The sequence below is a fragment of the Fundulus heteroclitus genome, chromosome 5 (genome assembly GCF_011125445.2).
Source record: "Fundulus heteroclitus isolate FHET01 chromosome 5, MU-UCD_Fhet_4.1, whole genome shotgun sequence".
Taxonomy (NCBI): Eukaryota; Metazoa; Chordata; class Actinopteri; order Cyprinodontiformes; family Fundulidae; genus Fundulus; species Fundulus heteroclitus.
The window spans coordinates 20,753,180-20,775,002 of record NC_046365.1 but is presented as its reverse complement, the minus strand read 5'-3'; the positions used below and the strand labels follow the sequence as shown (position 1 = coordinate 20,775,002).

Here is a 21,823-nt window from a genome sequence, read left to right as displayed (position 1 = left end):
TCCCCGTAAACAAATAAAATAAGGCGTCTCAGGCATGGAAAAACAGCTTTAATTAACTAATTTGTAGATTTTACATTAAACGTACTGTTCTTAACAAAGAGTTGCAATTAAATCAGACTGCTTTAAACTCAATCATAGTTAACATTTTTCTGCGAGGAACCTAAACTGTGACTAAAACTTTCCTGACGTTGAATAAAACTGAAACGCTAACATCCGCTTGAACTGTACATCTCAAACTAAATCTGGCTGAAAACTAAAATGTGACCCAAGCAAAGTGAGAATCTGCCAGACGGTGGCTAAGAAAGTCAAAATGATGATGTAAGAAACATGTAAACATTAAAAGTGCTGAATCAACATGGTAAAAAAAAAAATAAAGTACACGGTGAAACATTATTCTTCTTCATCCCCGGTCACATCTATCTCGTTCGCATCCTCCTCCTCCTCCTCCTCTTCATCTGGGAGTACGGCCACTCTTCCTTCTGACGCTCTGGTAGAAGACCCTTTGCCAGGAGAGTAAAGCATAACATCCACCTCAACTTCGTCGTCTGCCTCCTCACCGCAGCCGGAGAGAGTGCTGCTCCCATCTGCGCCTGATAATGGTGGACATGTTGATTTAACCAATATGGTGACAAGTGGAGTGTCAATTATCTGAGGCAAGTTAAGGACTGAAAAAAAAAAACTTTCATTCCCCGCCAGTACTGCCCTTATCTATGCATTTTTCCAGCATAAACAGGTGTAAGTTCAAAAGCTAGGGCAATTTGGCAAAGAAACAAGATTTAATTGGCTCTTCATGCCCTTTATTACGACACAGCCTGACTCATAGATCCAAATGTTTCATATATATATATATATATATATATATATATATATATATATATATATATATATATATAGATAGATAGATAGATAGATAGATAGATAGATAGATAGATAGATAGATAGATAGATAGATAGATAGATAGATAGATAGATAGATAGATAGATAGATAGATAGATAGATAGATAGATAGATAGTAATAATACGTTTCTGTGACTTTCTGTTGCGTTCAGGTCCATTCTTCCGTACTGAAAGGGGTAAAAAGGTTTCTGTTTAATCTGCACGTTTTTCATGGATTATGCTGCAGAATGACTGGAAATTAAGAGATTGAATATCTTTGGAGGCTTTTAAATTGATACCAAGAACATTTGAGCTAAACTCTGTTATATGTACATGTTGTTCCTAGTTTAAGTGCTTTTAATATGCTTATGATTCTTAAGGATTACTGTGTTGTGTTTGTGCATGACTTAGTTGTACTGCTGTTGCTCGTCTTGGCTGGAACTCCCTTGGAAAAAGAAATTTTTCACCTCAAGGGGATCTTTCTTGTAAAATAAAGGTTTAAATAAAAACGATAATTATAAAACAGACACGAGGGAGTAATTCCCAAAGGGCTTTGAACTAGAATTGGTATACACTAGATGATGCATCTCTGAGATCCTCCGTCTTTGCTGGATTTTTCTCCTCTCTCTCTCAAAGACACGACTTTCCGCCACTCTTCATCAGCTGTAGATCTTTTAATGCGACAGAAATCAGGTAACAGACCACGCAGGACGCGTCCAAGTGTGTGGGTGTAAAGTCTGGCCCCACATCAACACACCGAGGAAGGCTGGATTCACGCTCTGACTGGACGTCTGACATCCGTTTAGGCGAAGCCTTTTAGTCAGTCGGATATTTTTCACCTTTTCACACTCAGCCGTGAATGTGTTAAAACCTCCTAACCTGTGGGGAAGGTAGGAGCAGCGAGAAACGCCACCAGCCCACGTCACAGAGCTTCCTTAACAGGTGGCGCGATGAAGCGCTTCTTTATCATTTTTATTGCTTTCTAGCAGCCTTCCTTCCTGTTTTTAAACTCTACAAAAAAAAATTCCATTTACATTCTCTTCTGGGATAAATCCTTCCTTTACCAAGGTAGACATCTTTAGGTTCTTGTTTAGGGTTTTGCTTTTTCATCCTTTTTGTATAACAAAGTGACCGATTTTACACAGTTTGATCGTTTGCCGATATTATCTAGGACAGATTAATTTTCCTGCCGGGATTTTACAATCCTCTAAACTTGAGAATAAAGACAATAACATGAAGTACGGAAAAAAACGTTGACCACGGGAGTAGACCAACTAAACCCCACGGTACACAATAACATTTGAAGTATATATTGTCTCTTTTTTTCTAATTATATGCAACACAAAATCGATTGTAGCTGAAACAGGCTGTTTTGTAATGTATTAAACTATTTCTTTCCTTTAAAAACTTTTCTTCGAATCATGGTCGCAGGTGTTCCAGCACCAGCTTCGATGTATTTCATTAGGATTTCATGTGACAGACCAACAAAACCCAGTGCCTAATTGTGAAATAGAGAAGAATTAAACTTTTTTTTCCCACAATTAAAAACGCTGAAGAGTGTGGCGGGCATTTTGCATTGAGCCCCGTTTGCCCTGAATAAACTCCAGCGGAACGAGCTGCCTTCAGACTTAAACAAAAAAAAAAAAAAGCATATGAATAAAAGAGAAATATTGATTGATATCGATAATTATCAAAACATTTGTTTTAAGCATTTTATGCTGTTGCTTAATGACCCATTTTTAGATAACCCCGAATTCAAACTCAACCCTTTAATTCAACCAACGTTTTGGACAGATAGAGGCACGGCCCCAAAAAGACTGGCAGATAGGGGTGGGCGATAAGGACTTTACATTTTATCACATTATTGTGGTAACGTTGTGATAACTTAAAAAAAGTGATGAGAAAAGACTATTTACAGCTTTCTTGCGGTCTTTTTCAGGTGACTGCGTGTCAATTTTAGCCCAATGAACACAAATACTGTGCATAAAAACACTTAAAAAATTAACATTTACTAAAACAGAATTTGAAATATCATCCATCAGGACTCTAGTTACATAAAGAAGTGTGGTTTTTATTACGTTAATGGACACAGTAACTGCATTTAATTATATTTCCTTAATTGATTGATGCTCAACAATGGAGAAAATAGCAAAAATAACAACACTGGCAGTTTGGGGGGGGGTTTCAGACGCCACCGGCTGGAATCTATCGTTGTCAAGATAAAGCCAAATTTTCATCATAAGACATTTTTCACGATAATGATAAAACGATACGATAAAGGCCCAGCCCTACTGGCAGATGTAACAGCAGCTAAAGAGGTTTTTTTTTTCTTGCTTTCTCCTTTTAGCTCTCCTCTATTTTGTCACCCTTTCATCTTTTTCTCTTCTTCTTTTTTCTTCTACCTTCCCGTTTCAGTGTCCACTGAACATGAAACAGTCCCAGAATAAAATCTAACAAAGCTTCCTGCATATATAAATCAAGCGGAGCACTATGGCGAGAGCAGTAATGCTCCACTTGTGAAAGTGAAATCTGTTGGGCTCCTTTTGGCATTAAGACGTCGATTCTTAATGCAACACCGGCAGAAAGGACACGTGAGAAAATAAACGGATAAGACGATAAAGACTAGGAAATGTGTGCCACGTTTTCTAGATTGCTGTTTTCTAAAAATCAAACGAAACTCCACGAGTCACTCACCGTGGACTTGACAAAGGTGTGCTGCTTTATGTCGGTATGTTGGTCTACCACATTATATCCCTATAAACACGTAGAGGTTTGTAGTGAGAAAAGGTTGAAAAGTTCAATAATAATAATAATAATAATGATCTTTATCATCATTGCAACATTCCAATGTAACTTGTTCTCTGTATTTAACCCGCCCCCTTGGGGAGCAATCTGGGGTTGAGGGTCTTGCTCAGGGACCCAGAGCAGGTCTGTGGGAGTTGAACCCAGAACCTCCGGGACACAAGCGCAATGCTCTACACACTAGGCCACCACTCCCGTTTTCAGTTTTTAATCAAGACGTCATGATTCCGATCTTGTCGGGCTGTTAAAGAACTGAACTACGGCCCTTTGGTTGCAATCTGTATAAAATGATTGAATTTGACTTTGTAAAGTGGCTTGAAATTACATGTTTCATGAATTGGCGCTACATAAATAAAATTTAATTGAACACAGACATATTAGTTGAGCTGCATTAACCGTCTGTGAGGATTTAAATGCTCTAGTTTCAGACTGAAAACTCTCCCCTCTCTAAGCTAGGAGCACCAGACAGCTCTTACGTTACCTTGATCAGGACCTGTAGCCGGCTGCGCTCTCTGAGGCGACAACATGGCCTCCTCTTCTTCTTCTGAGGCCGCTTTGTTCCCATGAGCAGAAGCAACCTTCTCGCCCGTCTCCTCTAGTCGGGCGGGTTTAGGCGGCGCTGCGGATGGGGCGGGAAGCAGATTGTGATTTTCATCCAACGGTGCGTCGAGACGCAGCTGAGGTTGAGCTTTTACGCCGTCGCTCTTGTCCGCTTCAGCTTCTTCTTCTTCTGCTGCCTCCCTGACCGTGGCCTTCTCCAGACCTCCTACGTCTACGTTTGGGTCTTGGACTGCGGTCGCTTTCCGTGTGTTTGAGTGCTTTTGTTTGATAAACTTCTGAAACTCCTTCAGAGTGACCATCCACGACTGCTTTTGCGTTTCGCCACTCTTTGCGTTGTCCGCTGCGTTTTTCCCAGAGTCCTCGGCGCTGGTGGCTCTCTCCTCTCCGTCCCTCGCCCCGCTCAGCAGCCCTCTGCCCATGTGAAATTCCTGCTCTGCCTTTTCCTCCTCCTTACGCCCCCCGGCCTCACCGTTGGTGGACACGCGTTCTGGGGGAGCCTCCTCCATTTTTATTTTACGCGGCCTTCCGCGTTTCCTCTTGGGAGCCGCCGGATCTCGCTTCTGTGCCACCGCAGCTCTGCGGAGTACCGGTATTAAAACGCAGCAGTTATCTGAGATCGTGTTGATGCCGTTCAGTTGATACTTCTTCACAAAACTCCTCGTTCTGATCCGAGTCTGACTTGCGGCTCCGCAGGACTCCTTTCTTTCCTTCATCGGCACGTCGGAGCACGGCGAACCCAGAGGAGAAGCTGCGTCTCTGACTCCTGATGAGTCCAGGACCAAACCTTCAGACCCTTTCTGAGACTCTGGGAGCTTTCTCCTCTTAGGCGGTCTGGCATCTTCTGTGGCACCACGTGTGCTTCTCTTCCTCTTCCTTGGGTCGGGTTTCCATTTTGGTTTGGATTTCCTTCCTCTCTTCGTGAAGCCGGCCTCTCCGCCGGTTTTCGCCGGTAACTTCTCGCGGCGCCGCGACCGCTCTGCGCTGCTCGCTTCCAGCAGCTGAGATGAGCTTTTTCTCGTGCGGGAAGCTTTTGGCAGCCTGGACCGAGTTTGGAGCGACGGCCGAACGTAACCTTTGGGCTGAACCGAGGCGCTGGGATGGGGCCGTGGCTGAGCTGCGGAGGGGCCGGGCTCTAACGGAGAGAGGCAGCGAGGAAGGCGCGAGGCATCCGCAAACGGTGGATGAAAGGCACCAGGAGAGTCGCTTTCACTTCCGTGCTGAAGAGCTAGAAACTCGCCGTTCTGATCCTCCAGGGAGGATTGCTGCTGTGACGCCATGCAATGCAGTTTCTTCCTGCCGGACAAACACGAGACGGGTAACATGGAGCCCGCAGCTTGGGGGTACGGGGAATTTTCTTCTCCTGGGCGGCTCAATCCAACGATTGGCCGAAATGGTTGGATGGGTGAACTGAACTCAGAGCGCTGCTGCTGCTGCTGCTGCTGCTGTGTTAGCAAATCGATCTGCAGAGTTGAAGGGGCAACGTAGCTTGGCCTGTTCTGTGCGCCGAAACTGCAATGGATACCTGCAGGGAAACGAAGAAGATCCAGTCAGACATAACCGTTTTGTTTTGTATATAAACATTATAATTATATACATAAAAATCGATACAAAGATTAATATCGATGTTTTTAAAAAAGGTTTAATATCGATATTCTGCCTTTCAATATCGATATACCTCCCAACCACTAGGGGGCGTTATTACAGCGCATCATTAATATTCACAGCGAGGAAGTGAGACGAATTTGCAGAATGGCAGACAGGATTTTAGAAGCTAAATAAATAAGTTCAATAAATTCAACATAAATGTAATATTTGTCTGGTTTTGTTGATTGAATGACTTTGAGCATTAATTTGAAAGTAATAAATATCGATATTGGAGTCAAATCAAATCAAGCTGAGCTACATATCGAGAACCGTATTGAATCGGCTCATCCTAGACGATACCCAGCCCTAATAAACAAACTGTGGCGTTTAAGGCTGGCGAGATAAATCAAGACGCCTATAAAAAGAAGCCTGATTGCTCTAAATTATTACGTTGGCTCAAAACGTGGTTACCATGGCGAGGCAACATTGTGAGAGACGTTCTTGTGAAAAAGTTACGATTTTAACGGTGGAAAAGAAAACATTAAAGTATTAATAACTGAATTAATATTGATTTATTTCATGAGTGACCATGGTAAAAGTGGGATAATGCTCTTCAAGGTGTCCATTAACAGAAATGAATGGACTTCGTGGAAGCAACCGTCCCACGCGAAGTGGAGGTCACGCCTCCACGCCGTCCATTCATTTCTGGTATTATACCAGAAATATTATCATATATATATGATAATATTATCAATATATTATCATACAGTACATGAACGGTATGATAATTGCCCGTGCCTAATTAGTGAGAGGAGCGTGAGGAATCCGGCACCGACCGCTAAGTTCTCAACCTAAACTCCGCCTCTTTATCCAAGCCATTCAATCTGTGTCGAATTTGAGAGAATAGCACACGTACAAACAGAAAGTCAATGAAATTAGGTATATTAATAAACGACACCCACCTGAGTCTTTGGATGAGAGGCCGCGCTGTGCCTCCAGGTCCTGGTAGAAAACACACCCTGCGGCGCCGACACCAGCGTGCGGCGGCCCCGCCCCGTTTCCTGCGGCCGCGGCCTGGCAAAAGGCTGCCACTCCGTCGTGGTTCATCTGAGCCTTCTTGCAGTTCCTGTCCGGGTCGGGCAGAATATTCAGGCTCATCATGATGTCCTCCAGCAGCTTGTCGATCTGCTCGTCGGACTCCTCCAGAGCGCCCCGAGGCGAGCAGAGGCCCTCGGACTCCAGCTCGTTGCTCTGACACGCTGAGAGGCGGCCGTTGGAGCTCGCCTCGGAGTAAGAGCCGGGGTGGGCGTGCTCCGGGGGACGGCAGGAGGAAGTGAAGACAGGCTGGACCGTCTGGTGCTCCGGGTCTCGGACCGGAAGGTTCTGGACACCTTCGATGCCCGTTGGGGGGGTTTTCAGGTCGGAGCGACTCTACGGAGACAGACACGCGTCCCCGTTTACCAGCAGATTCATTTAAAACACAGGTGTCAAACTCAAGGCCCGCGGGCCAAATCCGGCCCCTTGAGGCAATTTATCTGGCCCTCAAGAGCCAAAAAAGGCATATAATGCCTTAAAGTAGAGGCATCCTGCCACTAGATGTCAGTTTTCCCACAACACATTAAAACAACCCAGAAATGTCCAAAAAGAGAAAAAGTGATGCAGAATGAGTAGAGTTTAATCTTTAACTTATCAAAACTTATCAAAGTTTTTGCAGATAAACTGTTCAATAAACTGTTCAACTATGCTAATTTCAATGTTACTGTGAAGTTTTAGCATTTTATGTGAACTGGAATGAAATTATGAAATCAAAAGTGTCATATATACAGGTGTAACCGGCCCTTTTAATGACTTCCTGATGCCAAAGTGGCCCAATACAGAAATGAGTTTGACACCCCTGATTTAAAACATGAACTGATAAAATTAGCAGAATCTGCACTGAGAGACAGAACGAATGCTCCGTCTTGACTATACGGGATATTTTAAATTATTTAGATGACGTTTTTTTATACAAATAGGCCTTGTATGAAATCAGATTTTCACACAATCAACAATAAAACACAAATAACAAAAACTAATCAAAAAAGCCACTGACTGTTTTCACTTTCCATTTTTTGCTCACTAAAGTGAAGTCAGCGTCTTCTTTCTAAACATACAAACCCAGATCCTGCTCCGATTTTGACTTAAAAAACAAAATAACACAAAAATTTAATTAAAAAACAACAACCTCGTTTTGTTCATAGTTTTGATCAGGCCTGTATTTTTATTTATCTGATGAACATTGGAAGTGGAGACAACGCGCTTCCTGTGGCGGTCAGAAAAAGAGACGACCGACGGCGAGACGTGAGAGCAAGCGTGGAAAGAGCGGATCGGCTCAGGGATCCCAGACGGCAGGATCTGTCAACCCAAATAAAGGGAACACTGCTGGAAACGTCAGTCATGGCGACAGTTTAAAAGGGGGATAAACATACTAGAAGGAGATAATAGGAGATACTGTCAGGAACTGGACTGGCTAGACCTCTTTTAGCTCAATTTGATTTGATTATATTCCATCTGAACTGTATCGCGGACACATGTTTAGGTGATAAACAGTTTAGCGACCGAATTACAAGGGTCATTTAATTTGACAAATTAAATTAAATTGTGATAATACTTTTAATCTAATTATATCACTTCAAAATCATGACTTAAACTGACATATTTTTGAAATATTACCTTCTATGACAAAATACTGCTAGTTATTTTCTGTTTTAGGGGGTTTTTTTGTCATCGGATTCTCCACCAACTTTATAAATCAGACAAACGTAACCTGAGTGAACACAGAAAGCAGGTCTGAAATGAGCATCAGATTAGTTGAAAGGAAATTAAAGCTGCCTGCACCAACCTGGCTCTATGGGAAAATAGGTTTGCAGTTCGTTATAAATTCAGAATAAACTGTGATCCAACACATTTTACATGGTTCAATGTTCAATGAAAACAAAGGCTACCTTTACACATCAGGTCTTGATGCTCAAGTCCGTTGTTTTGTTTTTTGCTGAAATCTGATTTCCTGTATCTGATCTTTTCATGACAGTCTGAGGCTACCTTCACACTGCAGGCCTCAAGTCTCAATTCCGATTTTTTTTGTGAAATGTGATTTTTTTTTTCCACATTTCCACACGTTCACATTTCCAAATATATGCGACTTGTATGTGATCTCCTGTGTGAACTGCATTCATACAATTTAAGTGTCCCGCATGCGCAGTTGAGGACGCGATGACGTCACACGTAGCGAGAGTAAACGGAAGTAAACATGGATTATAATCCTGGCGCACATTTTGCAATCTTTAATTTCTTTTCTAACCGGTAGGGCTGGGCGATATGGATTAAAAAATAAATCTCTGATTTTATCATACCAAATCCGATTAATCGATTTTTTTTCCTCCTTTTGTTTCATAAAAAAAATGTAAAGAAATTATTTTAAAACCTTGCTTTTTATGTCAAGCATTTCGTCAGGGAGTTGACCTGAATTCAAAGTGCAACTAAAAACAAGCTGTGAAACATGCTTGTAAAACAAGATGGCAGCCGTGCCATTATAAACAATGAAAATATAACAAAACATTTGCTGCTAGTGGTTTTACACATTGAGCTAAGAACAGGCTTCACTGCACTTGTGAACTTCAAAGTTAAAAAAAAAAAGTAAATAAGTAAATGAAGTACCTCGTATTATGGTAAAAAAAATATTTTGACAATACATTTGCCTAAACATATATTCAGCATCACATGCTGGTCTCTTCATGGAAACCCAATGAGTGTATTGGCAAAATAAAATCCAGATTTTCCAAAAATGAAATCTTAAAGAATTGTAAATTCGAATTAATCGATTGAAATCGATTTATCGCCCAGCTCTACTTCATGGGTGTCTTTGTTTCCTCCCGCTTCTGCATAGCAGGACGCAGAATAGTGACGTTTGTCGAGTATCGGTGACGTACAGGTCGGATAAATGTGACAGACACAGGTCACGTTTGAAAAGATCAGATCTGTGTTGTTCAGACTGTCATGAAAAGATCAGATCCAGGTCGCATACGAGCAAAAAAAATCGGAATTGGGTCACTTCAGGCTGCAGTGTGAACGTAGCCTGAAGTGACCCGCATGCGCAGATAACAGAAGGAGACGTCACAGAGCAGCGCACCGTTTAGGGAGGGGATGGTGAATTTAATGGTTTCTAGAAGTGTTCAATCATTTATAGAAGGTTTTAACTAAGGTCCAACAACAACACAGGTTTTTCCCAGGTCATGACTCCTTAAAAAAAAAAAAAAACTTTATTCTGAAGGTGTGGCGGCTTTTATTTTGCAGTGGTCTGGCTTTAGGCTCATGAACACTCGGGTTATAGAGCAGGACAACAATCCAAAGCACACCATCAATTTATCACTCTGAAGTGATAAAAATTAACAAATTAAATCAGCTTTGGGGCGGATATGTTAAATGTCTGGACAGGTCATGCTTTAAAACCCTCCCAGTTAGAGTGAACGATACATACCAGCAAAGGAGGACCACATTACCTCCATCCTGATGTTAAATAAATTAAATAAACTGGTGCCATCTTGATGTGGATGTACCTGTTCCAGGGAGGCAGGAACCGTCTCATCTGCTTCTTGCCCGTCCACGATCTCCCACGCTTCTCCTTTGGTCCTCCTCCTCAGTTTCACCTGAGAAAACCAGAGAGCGTCAGCTGCCTCCTGTACCGAGGCCACGGTTCTCACCCGTTTAAGGTTTAGTTTGTAGATTATAACAAACTAACGAGCGTTTCAAGACCATCAGACAAACGCTTTTAATCTGTCACGTTCTGAGAGCAGCATTGTGGGTCGTACCTTGACGGAAACCGGTTCAGTCCCCGTCATCTGCTCGGTCCTCTTCATCCTCTCGAGGTTCTTCCCTCTCCTTCTAACACAGCAGCTCCTCTCCTCCTTCTCTTCTCCTCCTCCTCCTCCTCCTCCTCCTCCTTTTCCCAGCATGCTTTCCCTGCCGGCCCCTCTCAGCTGATCAGAAGTCCCTCCATCCGCAGCGGCCTCGGAGGACGGTCTGGAAATGTTCGTTTGGTGAGCTCCAGGCGGGCCGGCGCCGCTGAGGGAGGTCGGCGCGGTCGCTGTAGAAGACGAGGAGGACGAAGACGGTTCGGCTGTGGACTCGGGGTCGCTGCGGACGGCCGGGTAAGGACTGAGAGACGACTGTGTGCCGTTTTGAGGCGGGGAGGAGGAACAGCCCGCCACAGAAGAAGCCCCCCCTGGAGGGGTTGTTTGATGAGAAGGAGGCGCAGGACCGGCGGCACACGTCAGACCGCCGCTCCCGGTCTGCGTCCCCACCGACACGAGGCTTTTCCTCCTAAGGCGGTCGCCGTCTGTCCTTCCCCTCGCCTCCGCCTGGACCTGCGCGTCCTGCGTCTTCACGTCTCCCACGTGAACCCGTTGCCTCCTGTCCGGGGGCGCCGCGCCTCTCCCGCCCCCGTCCCCGCATCCCACCACGAGGTCGGCGAGCCCGAACCGGTGGGCGGCGGCCAGCACGTCCCTCCGCTCCTCGCTGCTCTTCACCTCCAGCTCCCCGGAGTACAGGAGGCCCACGAGCTTCAGCAAGGTGTGGGCCGTCACCGCCTGCAGGGGGAGCCGGCGTTTCTGCCCCGCGGGAGGGGAGGGCGCGGCCGACAGCCTCTGGGACAGGTAGGGGCTCAGAGCGGCGAGGACACAGCTGTGGGCCGGGACTGAGATACCTGCACCAGCGGAGAGGCGTGCGTTAGTAAAATACGCGGTTTTTAACCTGCTGCAGCCTGAAACGCAGCGCTTACCCTCGGTTTGCAGCAGGGTGTCGCAGAACTGGGTGCTGTTCTGTTGCCTCTGCAGCTGCTCCAGGAGCTGCGTCTCATAGCCGGGCCACCAGAACCTCTGCATGTTCAAAAGCTCCTCACGGATAGAGAAATATATATATTTTTTTTTATGGATAACTTTGAAATAACATTATTATTAGAAGAAAATACAAGGATTTCAAAACTGTCTGAAGATGGAAGTAGAAGCATAACCTGATCAAACCTCACGTTACACTGCCCTTAAAAAAACATTCCTGATTTGATTTGTTCTTGATTTGGTGTCTCACTGAAATGTTTTAGGTGATCAAACTAAAAGGTAACCTGAATAGACATAAAAGGCAGTTTTAAATTACTGTTTTATTCATCAAGGTCTCCGCCTTAATGCTCTAAAAATCAAACCTGGCCTGATGTGAAAGTAAAAAATGCCACTTTTGTTAAATCATTATAGTTTTTTTGTGTTAAACGCACCATCACAGGGTTAAATGACTTCTGGGCGCCGTTTCAGAAAGCTGCTTTAGTGGAAATTCAGAGTAATTTCTGGGGTAAATTCCTGCATACTCTGGTGTTTCTGTTTCAGAAAGCTCAGAAGCTGTTACCCTGAGTCAAATTATGACAACAAATTACTCCGTCAAAAACAACCCTGCTACCAAGCAGAGTTGTTTGAGCTAACTCTGAGTTTCTACTACTTTTTAGCAGAGATCTGCACAAGGACGTGTCGGAAAAGGTCCGTCCTTTTCTGGAGGAGCGCACAACTCCACAGACATCTCTGTCGGGAGAAGCTGATCGGACCACGATTAAACGTCTAATCATTTCTGGATCAACATATTTTCAAGTGTTACCGTTTTTCGCTGCTTTCGTTGATTTATCTTAATATTCTCAGCCGGCACATCACTCGTAACACAACGAGGAGACGCTCTCGGTTCTGAACAATTTCTTTGTGCTGCTCTTCGTTCTTATGCCAACGGCAGCTTTTTGATAACGTAGGAGATGCAGATAATCTTTCAGAGGCGGCTGTATGTCTCGCTGTCAGGAATGTTACTGTTAGACTCAGCTATAGACGAGTTTAGTGGTGCTTCATAGTCAGAATCCCACAAGATTAATAAAAGAACTACACAGAACAAAAGCAATAATCTATTCTGTATCAGATTTTGAGACTTCCAGCTCTAATTTTCCATTCATATACCCCCCACCGACACCAGTGCTAGGGCTACAGCACATTTCCTCCCTTAAATAACGGCAGCTTTACCTCAACTTAAAATATAAATGTATGAGTAATATAAACTAAGGTAGGCACAAATCATACATTATTACTACATTATTATGCATCCGCAAGGGTCTAATTGGTAAGGACTCTTTAGCCAAAATGGAAGTGCGTCAGCGTTCGCCAAGATGAGTGCTGTCCGTAAGGAAGAAGGTAGGCGCCTGTATTCTTCCTCTCACGGTTCCTTTAGCATAGGAAGCTCGCAATGTCCCTTTACTGCCACTAAGGAGCTATCCCACAATCCTTTGCATGACATGACGTATAAGCAAGAATAGAATTTAAAATTCTTCTTCTAACGTATAAAGCCCTTAATAATCAAGCTCCATCATATATCAGAGCTCTGATTACTGCATATGTTCCTAACAGAGCACTTCGCTCTCAGACTGCAGGTCTGCTGGTGGTTCCTAGAGTCTCTAAAAGTAGAATGGGAGGCAGATCCTTTAGCTATCAGGCTCCTCTCCTGTGGAACCAACTCCCAGTTTTGGTCCATGAGGCAGACACCCTGTCTACTTTTAAGAATAATCCTAAAACTTTCCTTTTTGACAAAGCTTATAGTTAGAGTGGCTCATGTTACCCTGAGCTACCTCTATAGTTATGCTGCTATAGGCCTAGGCTACTAGAGGATATATTTGGGTATATTTGTTTCACTCTGCTGAGTTCTACTGTTCTCCAATTTGCATTTTTTGTCATCATTTCAGCTTTTTACTTTTTGTTCTCTCTCTTCTTCTTTTTTTTTCTTCATAGTAGGCACACCTGGTCTGACGTTCTGTTAACTGTGACATCATCCAGAGAAGACGGCTCACCCGCTACTACCATCTAATGTAGAACAGATTACTGGATCAATGTGTGCTTCTGTGCTTTTTTGTCTCTCTTGTTGTGTCTCTGCTCTGTCTTCTGTAACCCCAGTCGGTCGAGGCAGATGACCGTTCATACTGAGCCTGGTTCTGCCGGAGGTTTTCCTTCCCGTTAATGGGGAGTTTTTCTTCCCACTGTCGCTTCATGCTTGCTCAGTATGAGGGATTGCTGCAAAGACATTGACAATGCAGACGACTCTCCCTGTGGCTCTACGCTTCCCCAGGAGTGACTGCTGCTTGTCGGGACTTTGAAGCAATCAACTGGTTCCATTATATAGGAAATGTTTTGACCAATCTGTATAATCTGACCCAATCTGTATAATATGATTAAATTTGACTTTGTTAAGTGCCTTGAGATGACATGGTCCATGAATTGGCGCTATATAAATAAAATTTAATTGAATTCAATTGAATTAAGCCTCACGAAAATTAACGGAAATGTCCTGAGAGGAATATATATGTTAACCTTGAAAATTAAACTATTTGTTTATGTTGTACACGTCGTTTATTTTGCATGTTATGTGCATCCACCCTTTGCTGTTAAAAACAAAACCTATTTGTGACATTAAAGCAATCCAAATAAACAGACCAAAATCATCGACAGCATATCAGCTCTGTTTAAGAAGACAATAACGAGCAATTGGACCGGTTACCGTTAGAACTAGAGAGTCGGTATAAGTTTATGTTTCGGTTTGTGTAATGGACCGCAGCATAAAGGTGCGTTTCATTTGCCTTGGAACACGAAACTAACAAGTCTCAGATTACGTCATCTTCCACTACCGAGGACAAATGGAACGCAGCATAAAGGTTGGGTCACACGGCAGGATTTTTAGCCCTATTTTGACCCCAATCTCCCCGAGAGGCGCCCAGTATTGCCGTGTCTCTTAAGATAACCTTAATAAGCGATATTTGTGCTGCGTGTGGTGTGTTAAGAGTGATCGGGTCCGCTCGGTGGAACGTCAGGACCGCTCCGACCTTAAATCGAGAATATGCAACATACTAACTTGTCTTGACCCAATATCCTAGTGTGTGTGGTGTCCACCCCAGGATAAACGAGCGCGCAGCCTGTTGAATGCGACCTGTAGCCAATCAGAAAGTGCAGCAAGCTGGTCGCATTGTCTCCGCTTCTTTAACCAACTAATTCCTGGGAAGAATACTTATATACCCATTTAATGCGAATAACAGGAAATAGCTAAACATAATATAGATTTTTGAGGTAGTGTTGCACCAAAATGGGGTGTGTGGGGGCGCGTTTGACCGGTTTTCCAAATATGGTTGTAGCCAATCAGAATGAAGCCACCTAGGTAGACCAACCCTTTAACTGAGGAGGGAAATCTGGCCTGCCAAAACAAACCCCTCCAAAAAAAGGTGACGTTATCTGTTTTTTGTTTGTTTTTGTTTTTTGTTTTTTTAATTAAATTCTTTGTAGAATTTATTTACATTTGCAGCAACATCAACTATATGAAATGGTTTGTACAGTGACGTCACGGCACCTTTAAAGGGAATGGCGTAACATCATTCCCAGCTCCCAGTTTGGATTTCCGAGGTGAGGGGAACGCAGCATCAGGCCAAAAACAATTTAAAAACGCCCAATATGCAAATTTGAACAATTTCTGAACAGTCGAATTTAGAAATTTGCAATAAACTTTGTTTTACTCAAACTGAGCATGCCTAAATCATCATAAGTATTTTTTTTTGTTTTTTTGGTTTCAAATGATGACACGAGGACCACCTTTCTTTCATACACCACAGACACGCTTAAAAAAAACTGTCGCAGGAACATTTAGCTGTTAAAATTGTGCAGATAAAAACTAGCCGAGTTAACATCGGTAAGGACACGAACACGGAGAACTCTGGAGCATCCCGCCTGAACTCGGTCGCGCTGTCTGTGTCAGGGCCGGAAATGGGTTAGCTTCACAAATACTCACCTAGCGTTTCCTGTAACGCATGTCGGTGCATAAAGGAAGGACTTGACTTCATTTGGTCTTTTTCTCGTGAAATTTGCGTTAAACGCTGAACATTTCAGAGAACCGCAACATTTTCCAACATGTTTCTCGCTCTCTCTCCGCTTGTCGTTGAATCCCCCTGCAGCGCGGAGCAGCGACACCTGGTGGCCGCTCTGTCAAACTACAACGAGGACGCCTGTTCTGCTTGGCCTCCAGGAAAAAATAATAAAAACGCTGCAATAACTCGTTTTTAGGACACGTTTTGAACAAAGGCAAACTTTTAAAGAGAAAGCAGTTTTCCAAACCCAAAAAAATCCACAAGCCAGACTGTCCTGTGTGAACCAATAAATTCCACCCTTTATAGTTTGTCTGGTGTGACATCGCATAAGGCTGCTGATCAGTCATAGCACATCTTTTTATATTGCTCTTCTCATTTACTGTTGCATACAATTTTTTCAGCTTTTAGCTCTTTGTAGTTTTAATACTGTAATCTGTCCGTCACACTGTTACTGGTATTTCAAAATAAATGTTATTTCTTAAGATGTGCAACGTAGCAATCGCAAAGGTCTGCTTGGATGCAACATCTGGGAAATTTCAGGTATCAGGAGCACAAATCCAGCAGCATACTAATAATATATCCGATTAATTGGATAGAGCTTCCCTGCTGTCCATGTCCACACTCAATATACTTTAATCGGCTGAGATGCTCAGGCTAACAAAGGTTGGTGGCTGCGACTGAAATTAACTAAAGACGAAAACCTAAGTTGGGATATGTGGGTCAATAATTGATTTATAGTCAGGGTCTTCTTTAGACATAGTTTTTACAATTGCATGTTTTCCCTAATATGGTGCAGTTTTAATTGCGTCTGATAAGTTTACAGAACAATCCAACGTTCACAGAAAAACTTTGAAAAAGTTAGTGAAACCTAAAAAACTGCTGATCAAAGTCCATGGTAAAGAAATTCTTGTAGACATGGACCGTTCTAGACAGGGGCCAACAGGGGCCAGTGTAGAACCGGTCAGGGCCCCTGTTATGGTCCCTGTACCAAAGACATAATACTGAATCAATTTCTTATATGAACAGGAATAGAAATTGTAACTGGTTGGTCCCTTGGACTCATTTATTTTTTTTACCTTTACATTTTTATTTTAATAGTTTTAAATTGATTGTGTTTCACTTTTAGCTTCAGTGGTATTGCGACAGGATCAGTTTTCAAGGGTCTGCAACCTGCAGCTCCAGAAACTCAAGTGGCTTTTTAGCTCTGTAGCTCAATTGATGTATCAAACAATTAAAATGTTCTCAGTTTTTCCTGGTTTAATTCTTTTTTTTCAGTGCCCCCATAAAAAAACCTTGGCCCTACTCTGGCCCCACCCTGGCAAATTTGGTCTAGAAGCGTCACTGCTTGTAGGAGAGGCTTAAATCCTTTGCAAAGCTCTGCATTTCGGTCCACGATCTGCACAAAGCTGAACAGACCCTAGAAGCCCTGAAACGATCATCTCAGATTCTATTTAAAGGGCCGTTTGGTGGTGTGTGCAGTAGGAAGGAAGAGACACGGGCGCTGCTGGTGGTATTGTGCTCCCTCTCCACAGCTAAAGTCTAATATACGCCTTGCTTATAGCTAACCAACCCCCCATTGCAAAATATTAATTTAAAGGAGCCACATCTCTTTCAAATTAAGCAAACACTTCAGTAACCTTCTTTCAGCCAGCTGAGCAGCAGTGCGTTTTAGCCGGCGGGGGGTTCTGGCAGCTCATTACAATGAATTTGAACCACAGAGGCAGGCTTTTATGACCAGGTGACTTTGTACAATCTCTCTCACACAGCTAAACGACCCATAAATCGAACGATGCAACTCAACTGAAAGTCGAGCAAAACATCGTCACAGCATTAACAATTTCATGGCTTTCTGATTTTTTTTATTTTCAACAAGTTCTGGTAAACACAGAAAGGATGAGGCAATGGAAAGTGAAATGGTTGCTTTACTTGCCAGGGGCCATGGTTAAACGGAAGCAGAAGGCCCTGAAAGACCTGGTGCCGACTCTGGAGATCATTAACCACCTGCTGGCTAATCAGCAACCAGGAATTCATCATAACCTGCTGATAAAATGTATTCATTTGTTGTTTTTTACCTTATCAGAATCTATCGTCTCAGTCAATGCTGAACATACCATCTGAAATATATACCTCCGTTCACCGCCCAGTGACAATGCTGGCCAGAAAAGCCCGCATGAGGCCCCCGTTGTCCTGCCTGCCCTGTAATCCACAGATGTGCCATCTTCCCTTTGCTTTCTACCCAAACTGTCCCAACTCTGTATGAGTTTATGCTGTACGTAGGGCTGGACGATGTAGAATAAAAGCATGTCGATAAAATAGAAATCATATTGATCAATATCGATAATTATCACAAAAAAAAATCTAAATATACATTTTAAGTGCAGCCCTGGCCATTTTATGCGGTAGTTTAATTACCTATTTTTAAATAAATGGATTCAAATACAACCCTTTATTCACCCAACTTTTTACCAAAACTGTAGGTGTTAAAAAAACAAAAAAAGGACACGTGCTCTCTGAACTCTCTGAAGGCTGATGGCGCTTTCCTGGGTTTGTGATTGGTTAGGAGGATGTAATGACTGCAGTATTAACCTACATGATGGGCTAGAATGCACTGTTCTTTTATTGAACTTTTTATTGTCCCCAGTTTGTTATGTTGAACTATACATCTATCGATCGATATATATCGTTATTGAATTATCGTCCAGCCCTAGTTGTACGCACCAGTTAGTTACATCAATATAAACCACTTTTAACCAGCCGCTTTTGTAGAATTTCTCCCGACAAAAAGGACATTTCATTGATTATACTATTTACATCATTTATTACTGTGATTCATTATAAAAAAAACATTCACACCAACAGACAAGACAGAAATCTAGCTTTCTTTTTTATTAAAAACATTATTGCTAGTTACATAATTCAATCATAAATGAGAATGTGCAACTTTTAAGAGCCAAGGCAAAAGAGATTAAGGTGTAGTTCACAATCAGAATGTTCTGTTGTTCTGCGTAGGACCAGTTTTTTGTTATTGTTTCCTTTTTTTTTTTTTTTAAATCCAGCTAATTTGTGTCGCTTCTAATTAAGACGTAAACTCAAGTTTTTCGTCTAGAATCAAAACATTAAAACTGATTGCATATGCATTCACCCAGCGCACCCGAAACAATTAACCCCCCAAAAAAATCAATAGAAAAAGAAAATACATCAAACCGTTAAAATTAACAAATATTCTCTGGTATATATATATTTATATATATAGTTTAGATGTGCTTTTATTCTTTTCACCATTTTAACTAGTAGCAAATTGTGTTTTATGCCTCCTTACAAACTCCTTGCTGTTATTAAAACTTAAATCAGTTCATGTTTGAAGGCAAATAGCCGGTTTAGGAAAATGAGGCGTAGTTTGTCATGTTTCATCTGGCGTGAAAAAGATAAAGTTAATAAAAAAACAAAAACATTTAACCCCATAGTGCTTCTTTTAATAATCCAGTCAGTATCTACCTCTCGCCACATCAAAGAGTGTTGGCAAAAACTCCCAATTAGTGTTGTGAAGCAGTAAAGTAAACAAAAACGGAGCGTTTCATGCCATAAAGAGAGGAGATTTTAAGAATCGGTTCGTTTTTTTCTGCCAGAACAGGCTTAAAAAAAAAAATTGCTGTATTTCCGACACACAGGCTGCAGCGGTAAGAGACTCAAAAAAAAGGTTTTTTCAGGTCAGGTTGGATACATCCAATATGTGAGGCACTCCAGTTAGCAACAGTTTTCTTGCACATTCATAAGGTTTAAAGACCAGCAGATCCAGTTTACTGGCTCCCTCTGGCGTCTCCCAAGATTCACTCAGACTATCGACCGTCTGTTCCAACAAACAGGAGGGAAAAAAATTTTTCAATTCATTCCTCCAGGCAGATGCATATTACAGACACCTGCGCCCATTTGATATTTACGGATATTAACCAGATTCAGAGGCCCCCAAAAGAGATCGGCTGTGCAAAACGTAGAACCACAGGCGGCACGTGAAATCAAGCAAATGACGGTGGTCAGTGCAGCTACTGGGAAAATAAAGATTTTGGCACAGGAGCGGTTCATGAGTAGCATTTACAGGACAACGCGAGTAGAGGATCAACCGCTACGGCAACAAGAGGCAGAAGCTTTAAACCGATGGAATTGGACAGAAACAAATTATTCTCACAGGATTTTTCTAGTGTTTAAACAAAAAAAAAAAAAAAAAGAGCACAGAAAAAAAAAAAACACCCATCGTCATGAATGTAAAACTTCCAACAAAGTGTTCCAGTCTGGTCATTTATATTAAAAACACGTCAAATGAGGCCTTTTTTTAGTGTCTTCCTCGTGGGCGGTACCGTGACGCCGCTTCATGGAGACGTAGCATCGGCAGCCCCCCCAAAACCCCCCAAACTGCAAGGCCACCGAGTCATGGAGTGCAGAGTGGTTATAGTGTCACCTGACCACAGGGAGAGCTTTAGATCCACGGCGCTTTCTGTGGTTTCATTCATTCGTCCGCTGGAACAGAGGAATGTAAGAGCGAGAGAGAGAGAGAGAGAAGAGAAGCTGCGACAGAAAGGAGCGAGTGCACATGTTGGAGTTTAGTCCTGGTGGTAGTGTGGTGCCCCCCCCTCCCATCCCCTCCCCTCCAGTCAGTTCAGCAAGGGCAGTAAGTTGGAGGAGGCTGACGTCTTGCGATGCACACAATCAGTTCTTCTGGAGAAAAAGAAAAAAAAAGAAGAGAAAATAATGTTGGAGCAGATGATGTGAAACGGGTGATGGAAGGTGCTCATGCCTCAGACTCAGAAAAAAACAAACAATAATAATACAAGATACACAAGTGGTAGCTGTGGGAAGCAATGTCATCACATCTTAGACAAAAAACTGTGCAGAAATAAAATTCACATCAACAGAAATACCACTTTCCACCAGCAGAGGGGGCAAAACGACCGTTTAAATACAGCACAATGAGAGCTCGATGACAACAATGGAGGCCACCACTGTGCCTCTTCTATACAATTCAAACTATTTCACGTGTTACAGCAACAAGCCTGATTTATTCTAGAGATTTTATGCGGCAGACTTACACAAACACACATTCTGAAAAAGAAAAACACGATTTAATGCCAACACAAATCTAAAAACTGTGCCAGGCATTTGCACTCCTAAATAACATCCAGCTACCCATCACCTTTAGAAGTTGCCTAATCAGGGAAGAAAGTCAAACTTTATTGTTTTTTTTTTTATTATCAGTGAAACTAAGCCTGGTGCTTCTTCCATCTCCATCAACTCTGACTTTTAATAAATTTAATAAATATTTCCATTTTCATCCAACCATTAAAACAACACAGTGCTTCAGATTCAATGGTGTTTTTTCCCCCTCAGGAGAAGTGAAATGAGCTCAAATCTATTATCACAGTGAAACATCTGGATTGGATAATTCAACATTAAACGCAGATAACTTCAACTCAAAGTTTCTGATCACTGATATCTTTGATTACAAAAAAGTGGCCATGTTAATGCTTTATTGGGCATCTAATATAAACCAGATTCACAAAACCCAGGAAATAAAACATTTTATCTATAGAGCCTTTTATTTTGGAGAGAATTATGAAAAATAAATTTAACTAACTTGTTGTCATGGAACTCCTGCCTTTACCTTTTCTATAATGAAGCAGAACGTGTTTCCTATACTTTAATACATCGTTCTTGTAGTTTTCCAGACCATAACTGACTGCATATGAAAAAAAAAGTTTTATTTTGCTCTGCTGTGACCAGAGCACCTTCCACATGTCTGACGTGTCGCCTAAACAACACGCTCTTGACTATACACAGATTATCTCACCTGAGCTGTTGATCTGTGCAGCTCCCCCAGAGCCTCTCGCATATTCTCTAACGCAAGTTACCCCTTTCCGCTTACGGATGATGAAATTAACACCTTTTCCTATCTTATCGCACTAAAATCCCAGTAAAACAAGTCTGTGGCTGTAACACGATAAAACGTCAACATCAAGGGGGTACAAACATCTCTGCAAGGTACTTTTACACATCTC

At 42.4% G+C, this 21,823-nt stretch overlaps 2 protein-coding genes across 14 annotated transcripts in view; both read right to left on the bottom strand.

Moving 5' to 3' along the window:
* Window positions 1-37: 37 nt before the first annotated feature.
* LOC105931456 lies at window positions 38-15,876 on the bottom strand. 3 transcript variants are annotated; one of them, XM_036137158.1, is made up of 7 exons: window positions 15,701-15,876; window positions 11,640-11,754; window positions 10,672-11,564; window positions 10,420-10,509; window positions 6,787-7,255; window positions 4,161-5,762; window positions 38-605 (listed from the first exon to the last, which is right to left on the bottom strand). In XM_036137158.1, the coding sequence occupies exons 2-7, from the start codon at window positions 11,740-11,742 to the stop codon at window positions 391-393; spliced, it is 3,372 nt and encodes a 1,123-aa protein (XP_035993051.1). In that variant the 5' UTR covers window positions 11,743-11,754; window positions 15,701-15,876; the 3' UTR covers window positions 38-390. The 3 variants fall into 3 exon arrangements, with proteins under 3 accessions (XP_035993051.1, XP_021175945.2, XP_035993050.1); XM_021320270.2 differs by having other exon boundaries at window positions 38-590; window positions 11,640-11,751; XM_036137157.1 differs by having other exon boundaries at window positions 11,640-11,751; window positions 15,701-15,875.
* Window positions 15,877-18,643: 2,767 nt separating this feature from the next.
* The window catches only part of ctnnd1 (catenin (cadherin-associated protein), delta 1), a 38,727-nt gene continuing 35,547 nt past the window's right edge, over window positions 18,644-21,823 (bottom strand). For 8 of the 11 annotated variants that reach the window (XM_036137154.1, XM_036137150.1, XM_036137146.1 and 5 more), the window contains one exon: window positions 18,644-20,486. In XM_036137154.1, the coding sequence (XP_035993047.1) occupies window positions 20,428-20,486 (59 nt within the window). In that variant the 3' untranslated portion in view covers window positions 18,644-20,427. The remainder of the gene's footprint in view (window positions 20,487-21,823) is intronic. The other 3 variants (XM_036137151.1, XM_036137148.1, XM_036137153.1) reach the window with 1 other exon arrangement.

Bases quoted from the DNA above. Each gene is read 5' to 3' on its own strand.
- LOC105931456 (XM_036137158.1), bottom strand. From the start codon at position 11,742: ATGCAGAGGTTCTGGTGGCCCGGCTATGAGACGCAGCTCCTGGAGCAG. The intron at 11,565-11,639 runs GTAAGCGCTGCG...CCGCTGGTGCAG, and splicing joins CACCCTGCTGCAAACCGAGG to GTATCTCAGTCCCGGCCCAC. The intron at 10,510-10,671 runs GTACGACCCACA...TGGTTTTCTCAG, and splicing joins CTGAACCGGTTTCCGTCAAG to GTGAAACTGAGGAGGAGGAC.